General features: G+C 41.2%; 1 protein-coding gene across 1 annotated transcript in view; it reads right to left on the bottom strand.

Moving 5' to 3' along the window:
• Positions 1–19880, bottom strand: part of LOC141514017 (angiotensin-converting enzyme-like) — a 33852-nt gene extending 13972 nt beyond the window's left edge. Inside the window, exons 1-15 of the mRNA XM_074224439.1 lie at positions 19626–19880; positions 18405–18572; positions 18185–18278; positions 16647–16790; positions 14882–15073; positions 14349–14446; positions 13475–13647; positions 12856–13079; positions 12116–12260; positions 10606–10704; positions 10218–10340; positions 9264–9475; positions 8456–8592; positions 6061–6219; positions 5783–5870 (exon numbers count right to left, since the gene is read on the bottom strand). Of these exons, the coding sequence (XP_074080540.1) occupies positions 5783–5870; positions 6061–6219; positions 8456–8592; positions 9264–9475; positions 10218–10340; positions 10606–10704; positions 12116–12260; positions 12856–13079; positions 13475–13647; positions 14349–14446; positions 14882–15073; positions 16647–16790; positions 18185–18278; positions 18405–18572; positions 19626–19880 (2311 nt within the window). The remainder of the gene's footprint in view (positions 1–5782; positions 5871–6060; positions 6220–8455; positions 8593–9263; positions 9476–10217; positions 10341–10605; positions 10705–12115; positions 12261–12855; positions 13080–13474; positions 13648–14348; positions 14447–14881; positions 15074–16646; positions 16791–18184; positions 18279–18404; positions 18573–19625) is intronic.
• Positions 19881–20561: the final 681 nt, after the last annotated feature.

Here is a 20561-nt window from a genome sequence, read left to right as displayed (position 1 = left end):
CAAAAAACCATAAAAAAACTAGTCAACAGTTTGATAAAGACACGTATACCCATACACACACACACACACACACACACACCTTTAAAAACACTAAAAACAGAGTAGTCCAAATGGAAAGAGGTATGAAAAGTCAAAGAGGAGAAAAATGCCTTAAAAAGTGGAATTGGTCAAATGAAAAAGGAACTATAAAAGTGAACTGAAGGAAATAATTTCTGAATTTTACTTGGACAAGGAAAACTAATGACTAATGAAATCAAGCATCAGTCAAACAAAATCCAGAGAATGAAAAAAAAATAAAATAAAATGTAAAAAATCTCATTGGAAAAGCAAATAGAGCCAGAAGAGATAAGAATTATTGGACCATCTGAAAGCCATGATCAAAAAAGAGCCTAGAAACCAACTTTCAAGAAATTATGAAGGAAAGTCATTTTGATACCCTATAACCAGAGGGTAAAATAGTTAGTCATTGAAAGACTTCACCAATCACCTCCTGAAAGAGATTCCAAAATGAAAACTACAAGGAATATTATAGTCTAATTCCATAATTATCAGGTCAAGGAGAAAATACTACAGGTAACCAAAAGAAACAATTCAATTATCAAGGAGTCACAATCCAGAATACACAGAACTCTGCAGCTTCTACATTAAAGTATTGGAGGACTTGGAATATGATATTCTGGAAGACAAAGGAACTTGGTTTACAATCAAGAGTCAACTATCCAGAGGCAGTTAGGTTATGCAGTGTGTGACCTTGGCTAAGTCACTTAATCCCAATGTCTTGCAAAACCCCCACTCCCTAAAAAAGAGTCAACTATATAGCAAAATTGAGTAAAAGCTTCAGGAGAAAAGATGGATATTCAATGAAGTAGGAGATATTCTTGATGAAAATATCAAAGCTGAAGAGAAAATTCAATCTTCAAATACAAGACTCAAGAAAAGCAGAAAAGGTAAATAGGAAAAGGAAAAAAAGCTATGTTATTCAATAAGGATAAGCTGTTTACATTTTTAACTCAGAAGAAGATATTTGTGAACTGTATCTCTATTAGGGAGAAGAGGTATACATAGACAGAGGGTGTGATGATCTAAAAAAAAGATAAAAAAAAGGATTGTACTAGAAGAGAAAAGAGGGAAGCAGAATGGGGCAAATTACATCGCATGAAGAACCATAAAAATTGATCTTATCTTATAGTTTAATAGGAGGGGAAAGGGGAAAGAAAAGGGAGGAGGGCTGATAGAAGTGCTCAAAAGCAAACAATAGACATATACAACTTTTACCAAACTGTCCCCCGCTGGGGAGCTAGGGGATGAAAAAATATGTAACTTATGAATATGCAGATAGATGAAGATTGAAAGGCTTTCATGACAAGTAGTTAGAAAAATAAAAATAAAAAGTTAAAAAAAAGCAATTACTGGAAATAAAGGACAAGGTGAAAGGAGAGAGGAAAAGAGAATGGAAGGACATATACAGAAATATGCAGTTAGTAATCATAACTGTGAATGTGAATGGGATGAACTCTCCCATTAAATGAAAGTGGAAAGTAGAGTGGATTAGAAACCACAATACTACAATATGTTGTGTGTAAGAAAGACATTTGGAGCAGAAAGATACACAGGGTAAAGGTACAAGGCTGGAGCAGAATATATTATGTTTCAACTGAAATAAAAAAATACAGGGGGTATCAATCCTGATCTTAGATAATGCAAAAGCAAATAGATGAAAGAAAACTACATCTTGCTAAAAGGAACAATAGACAATGAAAGTAATATTAATACTAAACATATCTGCAGCAAATTGTATACCATCCCAATTCTTAGAGAAGCTAAGTAAATTACAGGAAGAAATAGACAGCAAAACTATACTAATGGGAGATCTCAAGGTCCTTCTTTCAGGACTAGATAAATCTAATCATAAAATAAACAAGAAAGTAGTCAAGATGGTGAACAGAATTTTTAGCAAAGTTAGATATGATAAATTTCTGGAGAAAAACGAATAGGGATAGAAAGGATTATACCTTTTTTTTGTCAGTACATGACACCTACACAAAAATTGACTATGTTTTAGGATATAAATACCTCACAATCAAATACAAAAAGGCAGAAATAAATGCATCTTTTACAGATCATGTAATAAAAATTATATGTAATAAAGGGCTATGGAAATATTAAAAAAATAAATTATGAACAGTTCAGGAAAAAATTAAGAAAACTTATCTGAATTGATATAAAGTGAACTGAACCAAAAGAATAACAAGCACAGTAACAACAATATTGTAAAGATGAACAACTGTAATAGACTACTGCAATCAAGAAAATGATCCAAGACAATTTCAAAGGGCTCATGAAAAATATTATGTACCTTCAGAAAGAGAACTGATGAACTCTGAGTGCAGATTAAAGCATAGGTTTTAACTTTTTTTGTCTGTTTCTTTAATAACATATATTTTGCATTACCTTAAATGTATAATTGATAATACATTGCTTGCTTTCTCAAGAGATAGAGAAAGGGTGGAAGGGAGGGAAAGAATTTGAAACTCAAAATTTTTTAAAAAGTGAATGTTTAATTTTCTTAAAATCACTTAACCGATATCTGCCTCAATTTTCCCAATTATAAAATTGAGATCATAATAACAACAACCTCCAAGTTTCTGAGAGGATCAAGTACCTAGAACAGACTAGATGTTGAATAACTGCTTGTTTCCTTCCTTCCTATGTCACAAGCTTTTTAAGTGTTTTGTAAACTTTTTAAATGTAGGTGAGCTATTTTTATTATACCAATAAGCTTTCCCCCATGGGACCCAGTTTCTATTCTTTAATCATCTTCCTTCTCCAGGTTTTTCCACATACTTTTGATAACCCAGATAAAATAAAACACTTAAAATGAGGCATGAGGCAAATATAACAGAATTATTGATTCATGATTTCTAGATGCTACCCTCCTTTTCATAAATTCTATCCTGTGAATATATGTATATCTTCTCCCATACACAAACATACACTTACATGCCTAGCCTCATTCAGGCTGGGGAGGGAGAAGAAGAGGACATGTTTGTTTTCCTCCCCTCTTCCTCCCCAATCCCCATTCCTCTTCACTGTTATTCTCTTGAAGAAACTGGGCAGTAAAAGTCACTGTGGACAAGGATTGAACAGAGAGCAATGTCTCTTTAATCTACCAGTCCAGGGGCGACTAGGTGGCACAGTGGGAAGAACACTGGCCCTGGATTCAGGAGAACCTGAGTTCAAATCTGACTTCAGACACTTAATAATTACTTAGCTGTATGATCTTGGGTAAGTCACTTAACCCCATTGCCCTTGTAAAAAAAAAAAGTCTACCAGTCTATGGAAGTCTCTTGGAAGAAGAGGATTTGATTGGGTTTGTAATGAAAGGTGGATAGGAAAGGCTTTTGTTATTTGGAATACTAAGAAAAGAGTTGGGTAGTGTAGTGGATAGTGATGTTTAGAGTCAGGAAGTACTGAGTTCAAATCTAATTTCAAATACTAACTAGCTATATGACTCTGGACAAATCATAATTTTATCATCTGTAAAATGGGGGTAAATAATAGCACTAACCTCCCAAGGTTGTGGTGATGATTAAAGGAGATAATGGTTGTAATAGTACTTTGTAAATACTAACTATTATTATTAAGAGTTCAATTACAAAGGTGGCTTAGGCCTACCAATTTTAAAATTATATTATAAAACATCGGACATCAAAAATATCTGGTATTGGCTAAGAAATAGAGTCATGGATCAGTGGAATAGACTAGGTGCAATAGCAGGAAATGATTATAGTAATCTGCTGTTTGTTAAACAAAGAGTTCAGCTATTAAGGATAAAACCTCTCTCTTTGATAAAAACTGTTGGAAAATGTGGAAGTTAGTATGGAAGAAACTTAGATTAGACCAACACCTCACATCCTATAACAAGAAAAGATCAAAATGGATACAGGACTTAGACATAAAAAACAATTTTAGAAGCAAACTAAGAGATCAAGGAATAGTTTGTAACCAAGATCAAAAGAAATGTAGTAACTTGGGAAACAATTTTTACAACTAGTATTTCTGACAAAGGACTCATCTCTAAAATATATAGAGAAATGAGTCAAATTAAAAAAAAAAAAAACCAAGCCATTCCCCAATTGACAAATGGTCAAAGCATATACAAAGGTAATTTACAGATGAGATCAAAGGGATCCATAGTCATATGAAAAATTGCTCTAAATCACTACTTACTAGAGAAATGCAAATTAAATCATCTCTAAGGTACCACCTCACACCTCTCAGACTGGCCATTATGACCATAAAGGACAATGATCATTGTTGGAAGGGTTGTGGGAAATCTAGGACACAATTACATTGTTGGTGGAGCTGTGAACTCATCCAGCCTTTATGGAGAGAAATTTGGAACTAAGCCCAAAGGGCAACAAAAATATGCATATCCTTTGGTCCAGCAATACCACTACTAGGTCTTTACCCTTAAGAGAATATGAAAAAGGATAAAAACATCAATTGTACAAAACACGAGGGATGGAAATTCAGGGAAGCCTGGAAGGATTTGTATGAACTGAGGCTGAGTGAGATGAGCAAAAGCAGAAAAATACTGTACACTCTAACAGCAACATGGGGGTGATGGTCAACCTTGATGGACTCCCTCATTCCATCAGTGCAACAATCAGGTACAATTTTGGGGTTTCTGCAATGGAGAATACCATCTGTATCCAGAGAAAGAACTGTGGAGTTTAAACAAAGACCAAAGACTATTAACTTTTATTTTTTAAAAAAAGTTATCTTTTCTTCCTTAAGGAAATGATTTCTTTCTTATCACATTTAACTTAGATCAATGTATAGCATGGAAACAATGTAAAGACTAACAGATTATGTTCTGTGGGGGGTGGGGAGAGGGAAGCAAGATTAAGGGGAAAATTGTAAAATTCAAAATAAATAAAATCTTTTTTTTTTTTTTTTTAGTTTTTGTCAAGGCAAATGGGGTTAAGTGGCTTTCCCAAGGCCACACAGCTAGGTAATTATTAAGTGTCTGAGACCGGATTTGAACCCAGGTATTCCTGACTCCAAGGCTGGTGCTTTATCCACTATGCCACCTAGCTGCCCCAAAATCTTTCTTAAAAAAAAAAAGTTCAATTACAAGAATTTCTGAGAATTGGTGTGCTTTTTCTACTAGAATGGAAGCAGGCATTGAAGGAGAATGGAAAAGAAAGAGCTGTGAGTCACAGAGAGTAGAAGCCATGTGTGGAAGTGAAAGGGAGAGAGATGGGCTGAGTCAAATACAAATGAGATGGATTCTCTGCAGGAACAGCCAATGAAGTATTAATATACCTAGAATATCTGAATACTGAGGGTAGAAATAAAGAAATAGTTTGAATTAATGATGAAATAAGGCAAAGGGTGAGATAGACTGGTTTTAGTGAAGGAGTCAGGGAAAGGATCAGGGATGAAGATCTCAAGGAAATGCTTTAGAGTTTACAAAACACTTTCCTCTTGACAACTTAGTGTAAGGATCCTTATCCTCACTTTAAAGCTAACAGGTTCAAATGACTTGCCCAAGGTCCTCCAGCTCAGAGCTGTAACCCCAATTCAAGTCTAGCACACTTTCTACTATACAAAACTAGAGTAGAAGATAACAATCTACATCCACACCAAACTTCGGGACCTGATGAGAAGAAAAAGAGAAGGGGCCTCATGGCTCTTATCTCCAACATAGCTAGTTTTACCTGCTCCTCCTCACCTCCTCCACCCGTTTCCTTAAGAAACACATATCCATACTCACCAGGGTCCAGCGGTAGACAGGAACCACTTTCTTGGCACACTTTAGCTTTACTGTAAGCTGATTCCATCTCCGTCAGTATCTTATTGTACTAGAAAAAGCAGCAAGGTCGAGGGTGGGGAGTGGGGAATTGGTAATGCCTAGAAAGTGCCACAGGCACTGCCTCTTTCTCTCTAGAGACCTTTAACCCTTTTCAGTTATCTCCCTAGGCAACTTTTCCTCCCTCCTAATCTTGTATTCTCAATCAATGGGGGTCCCCTAATCCTCAGTCATAATCATACCTTATCCAAATCCGTAGGAGGCAGGGCTGCCCGGTCTAGATTTTGAATCTTTGCCAAGAGCCGTTTCACTGATGACTTCTGGAAATTGTTGGTGTCAAACTGACGGGCACGAGTGCCATATTGTAGTGAGTGAGAAGACAACTCCAGGCTCTTTTTCAACTAGGAGGGCAGAATCATAAGGATTGAGCTTTCCCAATGACCAAATACACAAAAAGCAAAGAAGTCTCAGGTTCTACAATTCATTCCCTTCTCTGGTCCCAACCTCTCTTGGGGAAGCAAGGAAATGACCACAGCAAACCAAAGGTTTTTCATTGAATTGCATTGTTTATATACTCTAGTTACACTGCTGAAAGCAGATCCTAGGGCAGAGAACTGTGTTCTCCATACATAGACCCCAAATATGTGCCTTCCAATAGAAAGACTATCTCCTATCAAAGTCTATAGATGGAACCTGAGGGTAGAGGCTTAGGATCAGCACCTGAAGGAGCATGTTAGCAAATTTGCTACCTTCATTTGTTCAAAGCTAATGGTAGATTGGAGAGGACACAGGATGGAGTGTCTGGAGAGCTTAGTTATGAATTTTGATTCTTTTATTCATTAGGCTTGTGACCTTGAAATTTATGGAATTTACATTAGATAAACCTCTAAAGTTTCTTCCAGCCCTAAATCTGCTCCTATGAATAAGGACTGCACCTGTGATTTCATTGACATAGGGAATTCTCTGCCAACTTAGCCCAGCACTTTCTCTGCAATTTGTTTTCTTAGAGCACTAGGAAATTAAGGATTACACAGTTAGCAGGAAGCAGAAGCAGGTTTTGAATCTGGATATACTATATATACTCCTGGCTTTGAAGTCAAAACTTAATCCACAGGACCTTACTATCTCTTCTAATTTATAAAAACTTGGAATTTCAGAAAACATATAAATCATTTGTGGCGGAGCTAGAAACATCTAGAAAGATTGTCTAGTCCAATGTGGTATCAGTCTCTTGGATCTTGCTCAGGATCTTGGGAATCATCTTAAAGTTTTGCAATGGAAACTGAAAGAGGAAAGTGAAACCAGGAGGGAAAATGACCTGCCCAAGAGCACACAGGAAGTCTCTAGGATGTCACAACTGGGCAAATGCAATGTTAAAAAAAAAGTTAACATCGACAGAGTCAGGATTTTTAAATGTAATTAACATTTGGTTCTTTGGGCTAGAATCTACCCCTATACAATCTGGGCCAGGAAAATAAACACTGGCAAGCAAACCATTTCTATACATTTTAAATTTGCTTAAATAAAACCATAATTTAAATCCAGCTTGATATCATCATTTTCATATAAATAATAACCATCAAATAATATCAAGTAATAGTCCTTGAATGGTAGTAGGAGTGTGCTGAGGGGGCGGCTAGGTGGCGCTAGTGGATAAAGCACCGGCCCTGGAGTCAGGAGTACCTGGGTTCAAATCCGGTCTCAGACATTTAATAATTACCTAGGTGTGTGGCCTTGGGCAAGCCACTTAACCCCATTTGCCTTGCAAAAACCTAACCAAAAAAAACAACTAAAAAGGAGTGTGCTGGAGCCAACTAATACCTCCCCAAATTGTTAAGTTTTTGATGTGAGCATTTTTACTTTGGAGATTGGCAAATGCTATAAATCAGGTTTGATCTGTTTTTCATTGTTGATCTTAAAAGTATGTTGTAAGAAATTTTTCTTTGTTTCCTTTGGAGAGTTGGTAAGCATTTACCAGCACCATACCCCTGGATAGCTGGGACCTATCCTGCTGCTGGATCAGTACTAGAAGGAGGGTGAGGAAAGAGGGTGGGTTGACCCAAGTTCTACCCATTGAAAGGAAAATCATTTACTCTGACTTAAACAAAATTGCATTTGTTTTTTAAAAAAACAAAATTCTGTAATTTAAAATTGTGAATTCTGATCTTCTTCTAATGCTCTTTACTTTTTTGCAAGGTAAATGGGGTTAAGTGGCTTGCCCAAGGCCACACAGGTAGGTAATTATTAAGTGTCTGAGACCCGATTTGAACCCAGGTACTCCTGACTCCAGGGCCGGTGCTTTAGCCACTACGCCACCTAGCCGCCCCATTACTCTTTACTTTGAATTAGTTCTACTATAATGTTCTACTGTAGCTCTATTTATCCTTATTATGAAACCAGGATAAGAATGAGAAGCCCAACTACTAAACCTCTCCTCCACCTTACCAAGCAGCTTCCTTTCCTGTTTCTTAGGCATTCTAGGTGGTAAAGACAGAAAGGGAAGTGGGGAAGAGGGCAAGAGGAACTATGAAGGAAGGAATAAGACTTTTTCCTTAGACAAATTCATGATATAGCTCAAGAATAGAGAGGAGGCAGCCCCAGAGATGGGGCTAGGAGAGGAGTCTGTGCAGGCTTTACCATAATCTTGCTATTTTCATCAGTGATGTTTGTGTTGTAAGTCCAGGAGGCCTCTACGTATTCAGTCGTTAAGACTTGCCCCAATCGTTCATATTCCTCAAGGAATTTCTCAGCCTCTACTTCATCAGTCAACTTGTCTGTTAAAAGGAAGAGGAGAAAGACACAATCCTGGTTCAAATTACTCCTCTTCAGTCTTCTTCAACCCCCAGACTCTTCCTTTGCCTGTCTTTTCTCATCCTGTTTCTTTCCTTTTCCTTTCCTCTTTGTCTTTGAAACCACTGTGCTTAGCATGGGTGCCTGCTAGCATAATAAATAATAAATGACCATTCGATGAATTAATTGCTTCCCCTTTCCCTCCTTTTCCTTTAATAATTCCCTTTTTCCCAAGCCTGACTCTCACCTAGATTTGGAGTTTTTCCCCAAACTGAAAAGCTCACAATAAAAGAATGGGAGTGAAGCACCCAACCTTGACCCATGATCAGCAGAGCCAAGCAACCCAACATCCCAGCCAATCAGAACATAGTTCATAGTTCAACTTCTCAGAATCTAGGCATTAAGAATTCAGAATCTATGGATCAGCTTGGAATCTGAAAAGATTTTAGAGCTAATGAAGTAACTCCAAGGTCTAAGAAACTGGTAAGGAGTTTTCCAATTCCATTCACTTCTGAGGGACTCAAGAGTTGTCTGAAATGTATGCCATGGGAGACCTCATCCCCATTCAGACCAGCAAAAGACTTTTGCTAACAATGAAGTGAACTTTAGCACAAGGAATTCATAATCTGGCTCTGTTTTCTCCTGCAGACATTACCGATGCCCTCTGGATAACTGTCTGGCACTGGTGGACGCCACTCAAAATCAGGCCAGCCCAGGACTTCGCTGTTGATCTGGTTTTGTTCCTGTAGCCAACTGATGAGAGGCTTGAAGTATTCAAGAAGTGGTCCTGCATCCATGGTCTCTGAACCTGTCAGCTTCTTAAGTACTTCCTGCCAGGGCTGAGATGCTCCTGCTTGCAACACTTCCCTGTAAATGGACACAAGGGACTCAAGAAAGATCTCCAACATAATTCATCTGCCTTGTCTCTCAAATTGAGGTTTTCTATATTTCTGGTTATTCTTGCGTGAGTCAGACCAAGAGAAAGACAGAAATTTATGGGCTTTTTAATTTAAGAGAACTGAGAAGACAAATTAACTATTATCTGTTCAGCACTAGCTGTATAGCCAAATAATATAGCAGACAGAGTTCTGAGCCTGGAGCTAGAAAATTCTCAGTTGAAATCTGACCTAATAACTGTGTGACCCTAGCAAATCACAACTTCTATTTATCTCAATTTCCTCAATTGTAAAATAAAGATGATGATAATAATAGCACTTATCTCACTGGATTGTTACTGAGAATCAAATGAGATTGTATTTGTAACAGGCTTAGAAAAGTGCCTAGAACCTTATATACACTATTTTCTTAGAATAACAATATTAAAATATAACATATAATAATATAATACAAATTAATAATTGATGTAATTCTAAATAATATATATATATATATAATTAATATAAGCTTAATGCCTATTCTCTTCCCTTCCCTTCCTTCTACAGTGGTTATGCCAGTTTATTTATGGTTCTTAATAGGTTACAGCCTAGAGAGGTAGGCTCTCCACATATAGAACATGTTCTGCCCTTCCTCTTTCCACTTGTATAGAGTACCATGCTATCCATTTTATTCTCCCTCTTCCTTTTCATGACTTTCACCCCTCAAAACCTACCTGAGTTTGTCACCAGCCGGTTTAGACTGGTAGATGTCACAGTAGTGCAGGGGACCAGTGTAGCCTGCTTCGGCACACAGGGCTTTGTGAAACTGGAACTGAAGGACAAAACTCACAAAATACCTGTGGACACATTTCTTGGAGTCACTGGAAGAACCCAAGCCCTCTCTGTCACAGACTAAGACAGTAGGGTTCAGGGAGAGCCCAGGGAAATAGAGGAAGAACATGACCCTCAGTGTCCCTCCTCTTGAATTCTGGGGTCAGTTCCTAGTCTCTGTAACCTCCCAGATCTTAGCCCTGAAGTGGGTTCAATGGGAACTCAATTATCTAGAAAACATGATAGGAATAGGAGAGGTGAGGGGTAGAGGATGGAGCCAGATTGCTGTACCTGATGTATGGTGTGATAGCTGGAACATGGTACTTTGCCCCAGCATCGAAGTGAGTTTCATTTCGGGCAATGGGAGGGCAGATGCCCTGGTATTTGGTCCTAGAAGATTTGAAAAAAAAATGATATTACCCAAGAGCATTGAAGTTTAGACACAGGTCTGAACAGAGGTAATCTTAGTATAAGGCAGGTAGGTGATGCCAGTGTGCACAGAACACTGATCCTGGATTCAGGAAGATAAAATTTCAAATAAATATGACCTTAGATACTTAATGGTGTGACCCTGAGCAAGTCACCTCACTTCCTTTTGCCTCAGTTTCTTCAAGAGAAAAATGGGTATAATAATAGTACCTCCCTCTCAGGGTTGTTATAAGTATTCAATGAGATATTTGTGAAGCACTCTGCAAACCTCAGAGCACTGTATGATAAATGATTTACTGCTATTTATTATTATTACTTTTTGGCTTTTGTAGCAAAAAAACAAGGTTGAATGAGGTAGTATGATAATAATAGAAACAGCCTGAAGACTGAATTCTAACACTTTACTATGTAGCCAAAGGCCAGTTATTTGAACTCTGAGCTAGTTTGCTTTTTTGTAAATTGGGGGTGCTGATAATAAGTTACCTACCTCACAGTGCTAATTTGAAGAAAGAGCTCTGTAAATCTAAATCATGGGATTTAAAGGAATAAGTTACCTGCATCAACCCTTTCATTCTGTAAATAAGTTACTATCATGGAAGGATGGGGTTAGGTTACTAACAAATGATTGATTTTTAAGCAGCATTGTCCTAGAAGTCTTAATGCAGCTTTAAACTTTAATAGCCTTCCACTTTAAAGTCTTAAATAGGACAGCTAGGTGGTGCCATGGATAGAGCCTTGATCCTGGAGTAAGGAGGCCTTGAGTTCAAACTGAACTCAGACACTTTAGAATTGCCTAGCTATGTGACCTTGGGCAAGTCACTTGACTCCATTGCCTTGCAAAACAAAGAAACAAACAAAAAGCCTTAAGTGGCTTAAAACAGAACTAAGACTTTTGGGACAGTGTGTAGAAACCTTTAAAGTCTGCCAAGGGCTTTGCATAGGTTACTTCCCTTGAACCACACAACTACCCTTCACGTCAGGAATATTTTTATTTTGTTGATGAAGAAACTGAGACTTAGAGACTGAATCAGTCACCTGTTTAGGGTCCCACACCTGATAAACAGAGGAAGAATTTGAATCCAGGCCTGAATTGTTAATATACTATGTTAAATATATACACTATACTATATATAGTATACTATAATATGCTATAACTATATTAATTATAGTTATAGTTAATATACTATGCCAATGTCAATGAGAAATTAAAGGTTTTCTGGTGGAGAGAGATAAGAAGGAAGAAGCATGGTGGGAGGTGACACTGGAAGGGCACCAATTGGGGTAAATTGGTGGTTTCTTGGCTACCTAGAGTGTCTTTTTCTTTGCTTCTTCCCCAGCAAAGATATATCATTTCCCCTAGGTGTTTGCTTACCGAAGGTACCACCAGTCCTGGTTGTACTGAGATGGAGTTGTGAGCCCACTGAAGACCCTCCAACGCCACTGATCCACCAAGTAGCCAAAGGGCAAGAAGGCAATCTTTTCCAGGGCCATCTTTAATAGGTAATTGATGTCACTTTCTGAAAGACAGTTGTAGGATAAGTGAGGATGAGAAGGGAGAAAAGAACAGGATTTATCCTAGGTAGTTGATTTCCAGGGAGGGAAGAGTTAAGAGATTTGGGAAAAGGAGAAGGAATTTGAGTTCAAGAAGTAGGAGAAGAGTGTAGAGAAAGGATCCTAGTATTTATTATAAAGGATTTTAGGCACCATCTAATTGTTACATTTTATAAATAACAAAAAGGATCAGAAAGATTAGATGATTTGCCCAAAGTCACATAGGTCCTAAGTGACAGAGTTGGTCTTTAGATTCCAACTTTAATGTTCTTTTTTACTGTGCCCCTTTTTAGGTCATTTTTTCCAATTCTAGCCCTCTCTTTGGCTGTTCTATGTGATGACCATTGTCCTTCCCTCTCCTAGGCTCACATCTGGCTCTCTCCGAGATTTATTTTTCCTGCCAGGACCTCTGAAGCTAGTAATAGCAAGAGAATAAAGGTGGGTGGGTGGGGTTTGAGTAGAGGGTAGGGTAGAGAAAGCAGGAAAAACAGTTGCCAGAATAATTGAAGAAGGAGGAATGGAGAACTCTGGTCATCCTGTTTGCCCTGTTTGCCCCCATACCATTGTCATTAGTAACACTTTCCAGCAGGCCAATTTTGTGTAGATGAGCAGGTGTGGAGACAGATAGGGCTAGTACATCCCCGATGGCCTCGTGGAAGCCAGGGTTCGCACCACCTCGCAGGGAAACATGCAGATCTTTGTATTGTAGGTAATATTGCACATGGCCCATCTCATGATGTACAGTGAACAATTGGTCCATGGTCACTCTCGTGCACTGCTTAATCCTGGGGTAGAGGAAGGGAGATAATGGCAGAGGCTAGTTAGGAAAGAACTGGGTAACAAAGCTGACAAGGGAGGTCCACATAAGGACCACAAACTTATCAAAAAGAGAAAAATGAAATGTAATATTCCTCTAGCCCATGGGCTTCTTAATCTGAGATCTATAGGCCCTCAAAGATCCATAGATAGATGTTTAGGAGGCCCGTGAATTTTAAATATTATAATAGCTGTTCTATTTCAAAGATTGAGTTTTGCATTTAAATTTAAAAATTTAAATTTGCATTTAAATTTTATGCATTTAACCCCAGGAGGAAGGAGGTGGTTAGTATATCCATCCAGGGGATCTTCTTACTTCTCTCAAATGCCAAAGAAACCCTCCACACTGTGAGAGGAAGTGCACCTAAAATCTTTCCTGTTGTAGAAGTCCCAGGCAGAGGCATGGCAGACCACCTCTCGTCCATCATTGGGCTTCTCCAGCATGGACTCCGCCCAGAACTCAGGTGGCATAGGCAGTAATCCCAGGGATGTGAAGAATTCTTCTGCGACTTGGAACATATATGTGGCATTCCAGCCCTGAGGGTGGTGGTGATGAGAGAGCAACAAAAGTCAGGGGTCAGGAGCAGCATTTCCTACTTCTATTCCCAGAACAGAAAGAGAATCTGATTTCTCTCCATCCTTTTCTCTAATCTCCCTTCATGATTTCAACTCCCATAACAAAACTGGGTCTCCATCAATCAAGAGGTAGCCTAAGGAGTATCTGCAGTGAAGCAAAGGACAGGGCAGGGCTCAGTTCTGTTGCAACTACAGCTTCCCTAACAAAAGGGCCAATTTATTTATTGGACAAATAGACATTCACTAATAACATAGGCTTTCTTCTATCCTCAAATTGGAAAAGGGAGAAAAAGGTGGGGGAGCTATGCTCACTGAGGGCAGAGACCTCTAATAATCCAATCTCAGGGTTTACAAAATGAGAATCTTGTCCGCATTTTACCAAGAAGAACTTTGTTCCCTAGGTCTCCAGTTAAGGAAGGACCTCACAACCCTTACCTGTTTTCTTTTATTTGTTCTGAACTAACTCCATTTCTCTGTCCTTAGACCTTACCCCCAGGCCTGCCCCTCTGCCCATTTAGTAATTGCTCTTTTTACCCTGGCCCTGTTGCCCACATGACCACAGAGCTCTCTGGAGATACTCTCCTAGATCACTCAGTTTGGGAAGAACTGAACTGAGTCAGCCAGAGGACAAGCATCTTCCAATCTCTCAGAAGCATGCCTACCTTCTGTACCATGGTACTGGTGACATCTAGGTTGGGCTTGTTTGGGAAGGGAACCACCAAGTCATAGACGTTTTCCCAACTCTGTGCCCACATATTTCCTGCAGAAACAAGCAAAGAGAAAAAATCTTGCATCCCATTACCAGGGGTAGGCAATATTACCTGTGATCAGCAAGCATCATGGCTGTCCAAGTTAGGACTATCCTGAGTACAGGGAAGGGGAGTGGAGTAAACTGACATGTTGGAATTGGAAGATGGAAGGGAACTCAGAATCTGGGGACTAAACCCATATTCCCCTGAAGATTCTAGGTTTCTCCAACCTGGCAGGAAGATAATCTGTATTCAGATAGAAAATACTAGTTTCCTATCTGAATAGGGCTGGGTCCTTCCTTAATATCCTGAGGACACTATATGGAAGTTGCCCACCAGAACTACTGTGCCCACCCTTGACAGCCTGCCTATGTCATTCTTTCTCCTCTACCCAAATCTTTTCCGGCCACATTCCACATGGAAGGTGGGAAGCAGCTGGTCCTTACCCAGTAGATGAGCAGGGATGGGACCCTGGAGATTGATGTACTTGTCTCCATAACGGCGGTATAAGCCACGCCGCACAAAGGCATGCAGATTCAGGTACAGTGGCTCCAACTGTTGATACAGTCGTTCTAGGTCTTGCACGAATGTAGGTGAGTCATACCAAGAACGCCAGTATGCCCCTGTGTCCTCAAAGCCTGCCAAGAAAGTAATTCCAGTCCAAGGGTCTTCCAGCCTCAGGTGATACTCCCACCCACCCCCACCTCAGGTGATACATGCATAATCCTCATATTTTCATGGTTTCATTGTTTTTAGTTTCCATGAGGGAGACTAGGGAAGGAGAAAGGGAAAAAGGGAAGAAGGGAATAGGTATTTATATACAGTCTAGTATATTCTAGACACTAAACTCTTTTTGCAGATATTTTCTCATCTAATTTGAGGTGGACAATGATTCTGCTAATAGCAGAGGTGTAGGAGAAGGGTGTTAAGCCAGGGTGGCCAGAACTTTTGTCTATCAGGGGCAGAATGAACAAAAGTGACAAGAGTGAGGGACCTACCTCATTATTAATAAATCCAAATCATGGTAAATTACTTTTTCATTTTTTTCTTCTCATTTTTCTATGCTAAAGGACAGATACTTAAATACAGAGTTTTCTGGCTTTTTAAGTTACTTGCCCATTTAAATAATACTTTAAAATAGATTTCATCTTGATAAGGATGGGTTTGGTTTTATTTGCTTCTGATTTCTACTCATGCCTATAATTGTATATCCTAAGTGCAAACGAGAAGGATTAACTTGAATCTACAGAATACAAAGATGTACTTCTTGTCAAACATTATAAGTTTCTTTTATTATAAATTATAATGAGAGATTTTATAATTGTGAGTTTATTAATAGTTTTTGTTTTATAAGCTTCCTAAAAGGGGAAGAGAATTCTATAGAAGATGGTGCAAGTATAGACAGAATCATAGAATTTTAGATCTGGAAAGGATCTTGGGTTAAAAGCATTATTTCTTTCTTTATAGGCAGGTCGAGTTGTTTAAGATATGTGTGTGCTTTAAAATACAGATGTCAAATGAAATAGAATCTGAAACTGTTAATCCATACCCAAGGATCTTTGCAGCCACATATTGACTTAGTTGTTAAAATGTAACAATGTTTTATTGTATTTCTTTTTTGTTCAGTATTTTGTTTGATAGTCCCAATTACATTTTAATCTGCAACAGAGGCCTTTGTTTAAATCCTCTGTCTTAGATTACCTCCAGTTTCAGGTGCAAAGGGGAGGAGCAGATGGTGACTAAAGGGGAGGTTCTATCCCTGAATTGGTTCATGGGATGACATAAGCATGATCTGGGAGGACCAATTTCTCTTTACAGTTAGAAAGACAGAAAGCTTTCTTCACACATACACTGCTAATTAAAAAAGAAAAAAAATTTAAACTGGGCAAGAAGTTGAGTGATTTCTTTAGGAATCACAATATTTAAGAGTTTTCATTTCACCATCAGAATATGTATTATATCTAACTATTTTACATGTATTTGTGTGTTATCCCTTTTTAGAGAGTAAACTCCAGGAGGCAAAGAGTAACTTATTACAATTCTTTGTCTCTACCATCTCAAGAGATATGCCATAGCAGGGGCACTGATCCTAATGGTAGAAGGAGACAAAAAATAACTTCACAAGGGTTACCAGAGGTTCATTACTTTGAGGATTGAAGACAAGAGTGAAGAAGAGGAGGACCTTATGAAAGATGGAAAGTACACACTCACCATCCAACTTATAGGCTTCATTGCTGATATTGACATAGGCTTGATATTCAGGTTTCAGAGGAATCCCTACAGCGTTATGCCAGCCCTCCCAGGCAAACAGCAGCTTAGAGTAACTTCTTGATGAGGCCATGATTTCTGTAAGCTCTGAAACACAAATAATTTGGATGGTACAGGCTGCTCCAATACGGTTGAATGCTCAGAGCATCTTAGCAGCCCCAGTTTAGGTAATGGGGCTGACATCTCTTCTAGCCCCTTTGCTACTGACATATTTCCAAGTACAAATGGTGCTGTAAGAATGCTACACAAAGCAGGCTACAAAGACTTGGTTCCTATGCTTGGGGGAACTTAAATTTTGCTTTAGGATGGGCAACAAAGAAACAAAAGACAGAGAAAACATACAGAAAGGCAGGTAGACACTGTATGAAACTGACTTGAAGCACACTGGAAACCCTCCAACACTAGGTATGTGATCCTGGCAAAGCTGCACCTCTCTGGCCCTCAGTTTCCTCAACTGCAAAGTAGGAATGAGAGGCTCCATGGTTTGGTGAATAGAGATCTGGCTTCAGAGTCTAATAAATCTGGGTTCCAATAATGCCAGACACATTATCTGTGCAAACTTTGATAAATCATTAGGAGGTACCTCCCAAGACCCTAAATTGACAATCCTTATTGGCAAAATCTCTTCACAGGGAGTTCCTTCTATACTGATGAAATCACAGATGGGGGTGGGGTGGGGAAGGAGGAAGATTTTATTTGCATTTCCTATATTGGACTGTTGTGGCTGTGTAATCTGTAATAGTTGCTAGAAATGATTTATTATTTATTCAGAAATCAGATTGCAAATATAAATATAGTATGTAGGAGACAGAGAATATGGATAACTATGAAAATGGAAAGCGATATGCCATGGCAGGGACACTGATTTAAGGGGGAAGGAAAAGGTTAATCAGGATAAGTGAATAAATCAAGGGGACAGATCTTTTTTTTGCAAAGTAATGGGATTAAGTGACTTGCCCAAGGTCACACAGCTAGGTAATTATTAGGTGTCTGAGGTTGGTTTGAGCTCAGGTCCTCCTGACTCCAGAGCTAGTACTCCATCCACTGCACCACCTAGCTGCCCCCATGGGGACAAATCTATAGGAATTATTAAAGGAAGGGAATTTGAGGGGCCAAAAACTTGGAGAGGGAAAACAAGGATTCATCCACTGTGATGACCCTGGGAAAGATCGGGAAAGATGGGTGAGAACATATAAAGGAGGGGGGAGGACATACAAAGAGGTGGGAGGGAAGATGAGTTAGTCTGCCTGAGATGAATGGAAAAGGGGATGAACTAATGACTACCCATACCGATATCTCCCCTAGCCCACAACCTCTTAGGACCACTGGACGTGTGTCTGTCTCCACCCTTCAGGACCATACATCCTACCATTACCATCCGTTCTCACACAGAGAAAGTAGCCCCAAGGGAGTTAAGTTTTCCTGTTGGCTCTGCCAAGACTACAGCTGGGGGGAGGGGGTCCTCAGAGGGGAGCAGGTACCTGGTTCCAGGGCCCAGCAGGTGGCAGTCTTGTTGGGAAAGCAGACCTTGGCTGAAGAATATATGCTGGTCATTTTGCTCAGCAAGGTATTGTACTGGCAAGGATGGGGGAAGGGAGTTGATAAGTCAGACTAGTATTTCTTTCCCCCTCCCATCAGAAGGCACACACAACCCCATAAGATCCCCCCTCTCCCCAATCTTTACATTCTATCTATACTCACCTTCTGACGCTGGGGTAAGGGCAGATTGGCTGGGCCCAGGGTCCGCACAGAACTGATGATTTTCTGAAGAATGGGATCAGTGAAGTTCTTCCAGACGGAGTCGTAGAGTGCTTTGGCCTTCACACCCCACGCCTCATCAAACTCCTGAGACTGGAGGTCTGCTTCCTCCTGTAGTGAGTAGGAGGGCCAAGGATGGAGGATGGAGGAGAAGGGTTGGATAGTGTGTGTGTGTGGGGGGGGAATCTACAGAGAAGTTTTTAAAAATCCTGAGAGGTCAACCTGGTTCAACTCCCTAGTAGAGACTGTTACATTTTCCTGGCCTAACACTCCAGGAAAGAAATGGATTAAGGTATCCCAGGATTTCTAGGTTTAAGAACAGTATACTAGTTCTGATCTGAGAAGGGTGGGATCAAGGATCACAGATTTAGAGCTGGAAGGGATCTTGTCTAATACATTCTCATTTGATAGATAAGGAAACTGAGATTCAACAAATTAAAGATTTGCAAAATACCCTTAGGGAGTTTATGCTTTAAGACCCGTCAAGACAGAACATTTGAACCCAGGCTTTTTGATACCAAACCCAGCACTCTATACACTGCACGAGAAAGAGGAAAAGAAAGTTGCAGAGGGAGATGTGAGCAGGAGGAAGAGGAGAGAAGGAGGGAGAAAAGAGAGGAGGGGGTAGAGGTAGGGGGATGGACAGAGGCTGAGACAGAGACAGTTGAGTAGTGAGAGACTGTCAGTGGGAAAGACAGAAGACTCCCCGGGTCTTCCTCTTGGCAAAAGCAGGATGAACTCCACGGGGGGGGGGGGGGGGGGGGGGGACCGCCTGCCCTGTTCCCTCTCGGGATGCCTGGACAACTCCTTAGAGGTTCCCAGCCCCTCGGTTCGCTCTCCCTGCCGGCCGCTATCTTCTGCAGGCCCTGAGCCCCGGGTCCGGGAGTTCAGGAGGGCAGGGAGGAGCGAGCGGGCCGGTCCAGGGACAGGCTCGCAGCCTGCGCGAGAAGCGCCCGGCGGGGATGAGCCCGGAGCCCAAGGGTGGCCGAGTGTGCCATGCGGGGGCACGCAACCTGGGATCCTCTCCCGGGATAGGACCCGGGCCCGGGCCCCAGGCCCACGAAAGCGCCGCGTGCGGTCCGGCGATGGGCTGCTCGGACCCTCTCCCAGGCTCCTCCTGCGGACCCTCTCCCCTCTTCTGCTTCCCCTGCCCCGAGCCTTCACCTGCCGCTTGGCATTCTCGGTGGTGATGTTGACGTTGTATGCCCAGCTGGCAGCGGTGCTCTGGTACAGGACGGTCTCCGCCGAAGAGTTGTAGGAGTCGGCAAAGATTCTCGCCCCGGCCTCGTCGGGGCCGAAGTCCCCGGGCAGCAGCCCGGAGGGCAGGGCCTGGCCGGGCGGCAGAAGCAGAGCGCTCAGCAGCAGCGGGGCGAGCGTCCGCACGAGCCGCCCCGGGCAGCCCCGGGCCGGGAAGACCATGGTCCGAGCCGCCGCGCTGCTTCGGACGGCGCTGGAGCTCCTGCCCCTCTGGCCTCTCCCGTGACTGGGCGGATTATAAAGCCGGCCGCCAAGCTCTCCGCCCTGCTCTCTTCCTACCCGGCTCCAAAGTCCCCCTCGGCCGCGGCTGGATTTGGGAAGAGCAAGGGAGGGCGGGATGAGGGGGCCCGGCGGAGGCCTGACCCCTTTCCTGCCCCGCCCCTGCACAGGGCCTAGGGCCAGGAGAGAGAGGAGGCAAGGATCAGGGGAGGGGCGGGATGCTAGGTGAGATCTAGACGTAGATGAGACACTGGCCCACAGACACTCTCTTCTCTGAACCTGTTTGACTGCTTGTATTTCTCTATTCCAGAGTAGAAGGGCTGGGGAGTGGGAAGAACCTCCGAGACAACGTGTAATGACAGATCTCCTCTAGAGTCATCTGGGTCCAGAGGCCAGATGTGGAGCAGAATGACTGGAGATAACCATGGATGAGAAGCAACCAGGGTGAAGAGACTTGCCCAAGATCACACGGCTGGAAAGTGTTAAGTGTCTGAGGCCAGATTTGAGCTCAGATTCTTCTGATTCCAAGACCAGCACTCTATCCTCTTCCCCCTTGGAGCTGCTTGGTTGTGCAGTGGATAGAGCACTGTCCTTGGAGTCAGGAGGAGAGGAGATTGAATCCAG

Source organism: Macrotis lagotis, chromosome 2, assembly GCF_037893015.1.
Source record: "Macrotis lagotis isolate mMagLag1 chromosome 2, bilby.v1.9.chrom.fasta, whole genome shotgun sequence".
NCBI classification, from domain to species: domain Eukaryota; kingdom Metazoa; phylum Chordata; class Mammalia; order Peramelemorphia; family Peramelidae; genus Macrotis; species Macrotis lagotis.
This window is presented reverse-complemented; position numbering and strand designations above follow the sequence as displayed.